The following is a 9845-nucleotide window of genomic DNA, read 5'->3' as shown; positions in this document are numbered from 1 at the left end:
GCTTTTTTTAACTAATGATATCTTTTAGGTTGATTGGTTGAGAATTAATTGACTGCAAATCTAAACTATATTTATGAGTTTAATTTGATGTTTATTAATAAATTATTATATACACAAAAATGAGATTACACAATTATTATAGTCTATACTTATTAAAACTACTTTTATTTTGTTTTACTAAAAAGTAATAACTATTGTAAATTTGGAAAAGATCTATAAAAATTACAAAAGACAAATGATTTTTAAAGGACTTTGTTAAAATTCTAACTTTTTATTTAATAAATAACTAATTAATAATAAAAATTCATATATAATTTATTATATTTGACTAAATGATGGTCTAATAATTTTTAATTTTCGAGTTCATACCAAACAAGTATAGGTAGGTACTTTTTACTTTCTACCAATCAATAAATCAGTGGAGCAGGGAAAAAAAAAGGTAAAGTGTTTGACTAATTATTTAGGAACAGAAAAAGTTTTAGATTCCAATATTTTCTTTTGCAGAAAACAAAAAAAGCCACCACTATATTACCAATTTCACCAATGCCTCATTGTCATCAATGCTTTTTATCCCTTCTAAACTAGTATTTGTTGTATATAGAAGAAGTGAAAAAGAACAAACAACAGCGTGTATTTTGGGATGTTTCTCGGTGAATGCGGTGATAGAGGTTCCATTCAAACTCTGTTGTGATTTGCGAACTTTCTCGTAACAGAGATGGGTTGGGTGATGTTCAAAAATCACAAGAAGAGAAATAACGAACCTTTGCGGCTCTGCAAGGAACGAAAGAGGCTCATAAACTCAGCCATTGATTCAAGATACGCTCTCTCTGCTTCGCACCTTTCTTACATTCACTCTCTTCAAAACATTGGCGTTGTTCTTCGCCGTTACGCTCAGGCACAGTTACTAGACTCGCCACCTTCGGGTTCGGTTTCTGTTTCTGAATCAAATTACCCTTCTTCTTCTTCGTCACCATCACGTGCTCATGATGAAGATGGAAGTCACGTGGGTTACCCAACGAGGTCACGTGACAATGAAGATGTTGGTCTCACTGTTAGCATAAATAAAAATTGCAGTTACGGCAGTTACTTGGATCGTGAATTTTCGGTACCTTCACTTTCTACTACTGAGAATGGTGCTGCTTCTTCTTCGGATTTCTTTAATCCTTTAAGGTTTGAGTTTAAAATGCACAAATACTTTGGTATTTACTCGTGTTGTGTTTACGTGTATGATCTATCTTAAATTTTAAATTTGTGACTATTTTTCCATGAACCGATCCTATCTATCAAATTATATTGCGTCGTGCTGTATTCAATAAACTAGTGTTTATTTTTCCGAAAATTTTGATATTTTTTTTCAAAAAATTATATGTGTCACAAATTTAGTTATCCTCGAGATGAATTAAATAATATATATATTTCAAAAATATTATATGTATATAAATAATCACACCAGATCAGTTATTATAGATTTATATATAAATATTTAAGTTATTTAATTTATTTTTAGTATATATTTTATATAAGTGATTGATTTGATATCATTTTGTTTTTGTCTATTTAGTATGATTTTTTTTCCCAAAAAAAAAAATATTGTATGCACGGATCATACTGTATTATTATATCGTATTCAATACTGAGTACGTATATTAATGTAACCTACTTTTAAATTTGTGATTTTCCTTTCCATAAAATTGTATTCAGCATCATAATTAGTATTTGTATCTGTGTAACATAGACTCGAGTGCAAGCATGGAGAAGGAGAGGATTTCCTAAACTCCGTGGATAATGAAAAGGATATTAACAGAGGAAATGGGTGCAGGGGTTCATCAGTAAATTGCTATGACCAATTATCATTTGTTTTAAGAGTAGTTGAAGGTTTGAAGATGGAGTTACCAAGCAATGTGGAAAATGTGCACACTGAAAGAGAAGATCCTTCTCAGTTCATCACACATAGAGCTAAAGATTTTGTTACTAGCATGAAGGAAATTGAGCATAGATTCTTTCGTGCTTTTGAATCTGGTAGAGAGGTTTCTAGGCTTCTAGAAGCTAACAAAATCATGGTTGGATATTCTGAATCCAAAGGTAATTTGCTACTTAATTTGAGTTACATGTTTAATGTCACATTGCAGAATTTTGTTGGTTAGTTGGAAATATTTTGAGCCTAATTATGAATCTAAGTGCTGATATTCAAATTGTTTAGGGAAGCCTTCTGCAACGGCATTGCTAAGAGCTTTTCGTTCTGTTTTCCATGGCGGAAAAGTGAAACCTCTTTCTAAAGGTAAGTTCTTCTTTCATTTCTGGGAACTGTGAAGTGAAACTGATTACAACGGTGCTAGTTAATATATGGATGGTTTAGTTTTCAGAAAAATTCTTTTATAGATATAAGTGTAACATTTTATGTTTCAGCAGAGTCACCAAATTTGGTGGGATCAGTAAAATAGTAAATGTATTTTTGAATAGGTGATTACTTTGATACAGAGTAAGATTATACAGAGATACAGAGTTATAGCCTCTTTCTTTATATCTATACATTCTTACTTTTTACTCTGCATCGGAGTCATCACCTTTGAATAAAGTTAGTCAAATTATTTATTGTCAATATGACTAGAAATGATGTTGAAATGCAAGAACACGTTTGGTTTTTCTATTTTTCTATGCTGAGTCGGTTTGAATCTATGAACTCGGAAATTAGTTTTCATACATCTGACAATACATCATGAACGAAATGCCACTGTATCAAGCAAGACAAGGCCAAAATGTCAAAATATTAAGCATATATAACAAATTATCTACATTCATTTTAATTTGACTCAACAAACTTTGTATAGACAAATCAATTTAAGGATGTACTAGAGTGAATATGTCACATAAAAAAAAAAAATAAAAATAAACAGGGGGAGTATAATTGATTTCAATTTGATCAACAATTTTTTAACTGTATGAAATTTGTGTCTGCATAAATTGTAGATAATCTTATGGCTTAAGCTACAATGATGTCACTTTATTCCTTTATTTCATTTCCTTGATGCCACTTTGAGCTCTGATTCTTGAAAGATGAGTATGCAGGAGAAGAAAATTCTTGTTAGGTGCAAATTACTTTTTGACACACTTACATAAAAGTGGAGGCCAATTTTATGTATCTTTTGTTTGATATCTAAATTTTATCTAAATTACTTTTTATAATAACTTCAAAATATTTAAAATTTTTTAACTTTTACATTTTTAAATTTAAAATTAATTATTTAACATATTTTATCAATTAAGCAATATTTTTAGACAACATAATAAACACCAAAAGTTGATCAACAAAACAAATCTTGGTTAAAAATAGTGGGACCCACTTTCAATGTGAATGTGTCTAAAGGTAATATGATAAATTTGTGTCTGTATAAAAACAGAAGTTAAACCTCAAATAATACATAACATTCACGAATTGCACTGATTTAATCATTGACTTAACAATTGTATCATTTACGTCTCTGAAATTGTAAAAAATGTATCTAGTTCACCTCATTTCTGGCCTTTAATCTTGCTGCCGGCAGTGATGCGGCAAATAAGTACCATGTTGGAGCTTGCTTGCCTCTGTCGCTCTTGGGCCCTAATCCCATCGGAGCTTGCCTCCGCCATTGCTCAAATAAGAGCCATCTTCACCAAATGTAGGTCTTCATGCTTATCGCAGATCTGGTTGAAGATGACATACTCCTCTCGCGATTCATATATGTTTCTACGTCGCTTGATTTTTCTTCTTATGCCTATTCTGTATTTTTCAATACTCACACGCATTGCCCCAACATCTTTGTCTACAACAACATTATATGGGCTCTCTCTTCCTCCAATCTCCCTCTTGGCTGGTGGAGCTGGCGAATCGGCTTTCTCGGTGGCGCTGTCGATCTTCCGGAGTTTCTTGAAATCAAGCCGGAGCCATCTCGATCGGGCTCTAATTTCTCATCGGCAAATACTGTGGCGTCAGGCTCAAGCATGGTGATGCGATTGTCGAGTTGGAAATTGCTGGAGGAGAAGGTCTGGGAGGCGCCATTGCGAATTGCAGAGATGGTGAGATAGTGTCCTGCGAAGTGCAGTTGACGTCAAAAGGAGTCTGGAAGGGCTCCGGAGAGATGCTGAAGGCGGAGGCAAGCTCCGGCGGGATCAGGGCCCAAAAGCGGCGGAGGCAAGCTCCAACATGGTATTTATTTTCCATATCGTTGCTGGCGACATGGTTAAATGGTTGGAAATGAGGTGAAGAGCCAACTACATGTATTTTTTACAATCTTAGAAATGTAAATAGTGTAATTGATAAATCAGTGCATTTTGTCAATTTTAAGAACCACTTTTAGGGTTTAACTCAAAAAACAAAAATATTTCAAATATACTATAGTATAAGTGTTTCAGTAGTTTTAATCATTGATTTTAATTATAGTATATATCTAATTCAGATCAATGGCTGAAATCAATATTATAATTGAAATCAATGATTAAGATTATCGAAAAACCTGATTCCATGGTGTACGCTTGAAATGTTTCCTGTAAGAACATGTCAATAAAAAGTAATTTTTAAACACCTATTTGAAGAATTGAACTGTTATCTTTTTCATCTCTAAGTCATGTTAGATATGGAACTGGTACAGACTTTTGAATGTTCAAGAAAGACATCACTCTAGGCTAACATTTGATCTTGTATGTAGGACCTGCACAAAAAGTAATTTGTTGGCGAAGGATAGTACCTTCTCAATCATCTTTATTCAAAGACTCTTTAGCTTCACCATCAAAGGAAGATATGGATCAGGATGCTGGTGGAAGCAACTCTTGCACCCTTGAGAGATTATATGCATGGGAGAAAAAACTCTATGACGAAGTCAAGGTACTAAAATCAGAAAAAATAAATAAATTCACACAATGCCATGTCATATCATCATATGTTACTGTCACATATCTCCCCTGTTTTCTTTTTGTCTCAATTCTTAACCTCTGGTTTTCTCACAGTAGATTTCATATGACAAGGTTCTTTACAAACAAAACAAAATAAAATAAAATCAGCTTAGTAATTAAGGGATGAATAAAAAGTCGTGGGGGTATATTTACATTCGGTAATTAAATTATTCTAGATAATCTGATAATTGATCTATCCTAAGAACAAGTAGTCATGTGACGAGTTTGAATAATGTTAAGTGTTTTGTCTGGTTATCATCTTCTCACATGTATTTCACCTCATAATACAAGAACAATTTGTTCTCTAGATACATGAAACTTTCAAAATAATAGTCTTTTTTTTATAGACTTGAAGCGTGGATTATGCACATAAATACTCATATTTTGTGTTTAAATTTTATTTTACTTAGAATAATAAGAATCACAGGCAGGGGCAGATTTAGGGGGACCAACTTGGGCTTCCTAAAATTTCAAAACTTAAAATATATATTATATGATGTCTAAAATGTTTAATAATATATCTACTAATATAGTAATTGAAGAGAGACATATTATACTCTAAAACATGAGTTCAAACTCCATTTCATGCATTTTAAATTTATTTTATTTGATGAATTGTTTTTGTTATTCTTTCTAATTTTTTTTTTTGTAATTCTTCCATCTATTATCATATAAAAATATTTTAATTTTTATAATAATTCCTAATTGAATGTAATAAAAAAAATATATACATAAAATTTAGATAAAATTTTATTTTTTATGATATTAAAATCAGAATATATTAAGTAAATTAATCTTATATATTATATTCACTAATTTATTTTAAGTACATATATTAAAAGTATTAGAGAAACAGAATCATATTATTTATGTTATATCTATTATAATAAGAATAAAAATTAGAATTTTATGCAAAAAAAAAAAACTGATATATAAATGAATTTTTTTAAAATTAATTTTAGTTAAAAATAATATTAAAATATACAATTCTTTTATTAAAGCTTTTAATTTTAATAGGACACTTTCAATTTTTTATTTTCAGTCCCCTCTTTATAAGAATTTTGGATCTGCCACTAATCACAAGAATAAAATTTTAAACTTTTAATAACAGAAGTTTTGATATTATACCATGAATTAACTTTCTGAAAAAATTTAACTATTAGATAAATGTATACCGTTAGGCTTATATTTAATACTAGATTGTGTTTATACGCGATATGTTAAACAAAAATTTTTCAATTTTTTAACTAAGATATCAATTTAGCTATGTTTCAGGCTAGTGAATCCATCAGAAAGGAGTATGATAGAAAATGTGAGCAACTAAGGCATCAATCTGCCAAAGATGAAAGCACTCGAGTGATTGATAAAACTAGATCAGTAGTGAGGGATCTGCACTCAAGGATAATAGTGGCCATTTATTCTTTTGATACAATATCCAAACAGATTGAAAGAGTGAGAGATGAAGAGTTGCTTCCACAACTTTTGGAATTAAATCAAGGGTAAGTGATGATTCTTCATATTCCATTTATTCTTGTGTTTTTGTTTTGGACTTGAAGCTTTACTTAGTGTTTAAAGAAGATATTCATATACACTATTTTTTTTTTTTTAAGTTCGATGGAATTCAATCAAATTCCTTTTTATTCAGAAAATAAGAAATGCAGCGAAGCAACTTTTTTCACCCAATATTAGTTATTTTTTTAAAACTATTTTACTTATTTTAAATTCTAATCCTAAGTTATAAATTCTTAATATTGTATTGTAAATTATAAACTCTAAATTTTAAAATTGATTAACGTGGACTAACTAAAAATTAGTTGTTTATACTTTTTCTTATAGAATATATATTATTTTTAAGATTTAGGTAATAATATACTCTTTATCTTTATGTTTTGAGATTATGTTATCTGAACAACTAAATCATGAGAATAAGTTTCAATCTATTTGTACTGATTGTTACCTAAAATTTTTCTAGAATACACAATTTTTATTGGTGGTCAAAATATTATTTCCTATATATTTTATAAAATACAACATTAAACATTATGTGAATATAACATTAAATTCTCTCAAAAAGTTTAAAGAGATCAATGCCATTTGAACAAATAAAAAGGAGTCACCAAATATTTCATCGAGGAGTGCTGGAGCCAGTAACTTTTGTGATTTATAGCCATCAAATAGTCATCAATAATAATTTTAATGGTGTGAGATTAGTGTGAGATTTCATCCAATGACTCACTTTTCTTTACTGTTACATGCTGGCCAAAATTTAGAAAAGTTGCTGGCCCTAAACTTTTCCAACTTGTAATTAGTCAAGTAATAATACTAGTATTAATTAGCTCATAAATTGTTAGTCATGCATCGCAGATTAGTTAAGATGTGGAGGGCTATGCTTGAGTGCCATCATGCTCAATTCATCACAATTTCTTTGGCATATCATTCAAGAAGCTCAACAAGAACCATAGAAGCCGATGCTCGCAGAGAGATCCTAGCTCAACTTCTAGAAGAATTCAAGTGCTTTGGCCTAAGCTTCGATAATTGGATTAACAGCCATACCTCATACGTCGAATCTCTCAATGGATGGCTACAAAACTGCGTTTTACAGCCAAGTGATCGTTCCAAGAATAGAAGGCGGCCGCTCTCCCCTCGCCGTGTTCTTGCCCCTCCAATATTTGTTCTCTGCCGTGATTGGTCTTCAGGGATCAAGGCATTGCCGGCCGACGATCTAAGCCGCGCAATCAAAGTCTTTGTATCCGAGCTTTGCCGTGTCATGAAGCAACAAGAAGATAAAGAACTACAAGAGAAACAGAATTTAAGTGGTGAATTAAACAATGAGGAAACAAAGAGCAATAATAATACTATTGAGGATACTAGTGAAGATGACTATGCAGATTTGTGTTGTATACATGAAAGCTTAACCAAGGTTCTTAGTCAAATGACTAAATTTTCCGAGGCATCACTGAAGATGTCTGAAGATGTTAAGCAAAAAAGTCAGGCAGCTCAAGCTGCTTATCATAATTGCAAATCTGTTAGGACTGGGAGATTTTAATCCTCACTTTGTTTGAATGGGGCTGTACATTCATGAAATATTAGTGCCAAATACTAAAACATATAAATAAGAAAAAAAAAAAAGCATGAAAGAACAAAATAGAAAAATTAAAATTTTCTGTTAATTATTAGTGAACTACTACTTGTTACCTGGTGTGAGGAAATTAGAGACTGTTTAGACTTTTGAGCTTTGGAATTGTAAAATTGTATAATGATTTATGCAGTTTTGGTAATTATTTTTATTTCCTAAATGTCGTTTAACTTTTCCTTCCTCTCTTCCTTTCTTTTTTTTTTTTTTTTTTTTTTTTTTTTTTTTTAATTTGCGCAACTATAACATCTATTTGGTAAAACAAATATGTGTCTATGTATACACACACAATGTATTTTTATTCTTGTTTATACCCTGATCCAAAAAGATAAAACCAAACTCAATAAAGATAAAAAGGTCTAACAAAAAAAGATGGTCTCTACCACTTACCCAACCTCTTTAAGAAGAGGTTGGACACGATAAGAGGGGCCAGCTTCACTTATCCAAAATAAGTAATTGCCTTTCCGAATCTCTCATACTATTTCTATCTTTCCTAGAAATAGATTCTAACAAACTCCTAAAATAAAGGGAATAGTTATCCATCAACAAAGGTGGAACTACTCCAAAAGGTGGTTATTTATTCTACTATAAATATACTGACACCCTTCAGGTATATTTACGTTCTAAACTACTAAAAACTTGCCTAAAACCCTTGCTAACTTAAGCATCGGAGTCTCTTGCAGGTACCACCCCTACCTCCTTACGAGGAACTCGAACGGTGGCACCTTGCCGTTAGAATAAGTTGGTGGCTGCCTTGGAAGGAGTCTGGACCTCACGATTCAGGTCCAAATCAACGTTTCAGGTAACTCTCGAAACAGTTCTCAAAATATTAAAAATGTTGTTGTTTATTAAAAAGAGTTTTAGTAAAGGAACACAGTAAAATCAAGAGTGAATACCCATTCCAACCTCTAATTATTTGCTCGTGGGATATGTCGCACTCTAATCATCTTGAAATCCCCAAACGGTCCTCATCCTGAAAAAGAATTGGACAATTCGACTCCTGTAACCTATTAGTAGAAGGTTGCCTATATGATGTCTCAGTTTGTGGGTGATGTGGCAAATATCAGTGCCACGTCACAATGAAAAATTGTTAGAGACTAATGGCCCCTTTCCAAATATAAAACATCATTACAGAGAGTCAAGGATGTATAAGAGATTTTGAACTCTTTAATTTTCCATTAATCTCTTTCGTTTACTCACACATTCACAGAAAGGCCCTAAAACTTTGTCTTCCTCCTTCATTTTCCTCAAAAATACGGTGACAACATTGCAAGTGGTGGTTGTTGAGATGACCCGTTGACGGAAGTTTATAAAGATCAACAAGATTAGTTATTAGTTTCCTGCATTCCTACTCTCCTGTCTTGGTTTTAATTACGTTATAACGAATTTGTTTGATGAACTGGAGAGTGTTGTTATATTATTTTGATGAGTCATTTTTTTTTTGAAATCGAATTAACTATATGATTGTAATGTCTTTGTGGATTTTCTGTAGTGACCTAAGATTTTGTGTATTGTTATCTGCACAAGTTAGAATTAAAAATGTTATATGATTAGTATGTTCTGTTTCTTTTATAATGTCTTTTATGTTTATTGTTATCTTCTCTTGAAATTTTATTTAAACAATTTAAATGATTTATTGTACAATATTTACAGATGTCCATTTTTGTTGTTTCTATATTCAATCATAGTGGAAGGTTCTATAAGAAGAGAAATTTTTTCCATTGGATGTGGACTTTGTCGATAAAAAAGATTTGGAAGAGTTGTTCAGAGGCAGTTTTCAAAGAGA

General features: G+C 31.4%; 2 protein-coding genes across 3 annotated transcripts; both read left to right on the top strand.

Annotated features, from left to right (window-relative positions):
* Positions 1–580: 580 nt before the first annotated feature.
* LOC140182847 (uncharacterized) lies at positions 581–3016 on the top strand. Its single transcript, XM_072230364.1, has 3 exons — positions 581–1170; positions 1736–2082; positions 2201–3016. Exons 1-3 carry the CDS (start codon positions 716–718, stop codon positions 2308–2310), a joined length of 912 nt encoding a protein of 303 aa, XP_072086465.1. The 5' UTR covers positions 581–715; the 3' UTR covers positions 2311–3016.
* Positions 3017–3435: 419 nt separating this feature from the next.
* On the top strand, positions 3436–8227 carry LOC112786697 (protein ALTERED PHOSPHATE STARVATION RESPONSE 1). Of its 2 annotated transcripts, XM_072230362.1 has the most exons (4): positions 3436–4236; positions 4683–4858; positions 6202–6425; positions 7291–8227. In XM_072230362.1, exons 2-4 carry the CDS (start codon positions 4775–4777, stop codon positions 7970–7972), a joined length of 990 nt encoding a protein of 329 aa, XP_072086463.1. In that variant the 5' UTR covers positions 3436–4236; positions 4683–4774; the 3' UTR covers positions 7973–8227. The 2 variants fall into 2 exon arrangements, with proteins under 2 accessions (XP_072086463.1, XP_072086464.1); XM_072230363.1 differs by lacking the exon at positions 3436–4236 and having other exon boundaries at positions 4698–4858; positions 6191–6425.
* The last annotated feature ends 1618 nt before the right edge of the window (positions 8228–9845 follow it).

Source organism: Arachis hypogaea, chromosome 20 (assembly GCF_003086295.3).
Source record: "Arachis hypogaea cultivar Tifrunner chromosome 20, arahy.Tifrunner.gnm2.J5K5, whole genome shotgun sequence".
Taxonomy (NCBI): domain Eukaryota; kingdom Viridiplantae; phylum Streptophyta; class Magnoliopsida; order Fabales; family Fabaceae; genus Arachis; species Arachis hypogaea.
Note: the sequence above shows the minus strand (reverse complement) of the source record. Positions and strands in the feature narration are given on the sequence as shown.

What these genes read in the sequence shown, in the direction of transcription:
- LOC140182847 (XM_072230364.1), top strand. Translation starts at nt 716, where the DNA reads ATGGGTTGGGTGATGTTCAAAAATCACAAGAAGAGAAATAACGAACCT. An exon ending in GATTTCTTTAATCCTTTAAG is followed by an intron (nt 1,171 to 1,735) that starts GTTTGAGTTTAA and finishes TGTGTAACATAG; the next exon opens with ACTCGAGTGCAAGCATGGAG. An exon ending in TGGATATTCTGAATCCAAAG is followed by an intron (nt 2,083 to 2,200) that starts GTAATTTGCTAC and finishes CAAATTGTTTAG; the next exon opens with GGAAGCCTTCTGCAACGGCA.
- LOC112786697 (XM_072230362.1), top strand. Translation starts at nt 4,775, where the DNA reads ATGGATCAGGATGCTGGTGGAAGCAACTCTTGCACCCTTGAGAGATTA. An exon ending in AACTCTATGACGAAGTCAAG is followed by an intron (nt 4,859 to 6,201) that starts GTACTAAAATCA and finishes GCTATGTTTCAG; the next exon opens with GCTAGTGAATCCATCAGAAA. An exon ending in CTTTTGGAATTAAATCAAGG is followed by an intron (nt 6,426 to 7,290) that starts GTAAGTGATGAT and finishes CATGCATCGCAG; the next exon opens with ATTAGTTAAGATGTGGAGGG.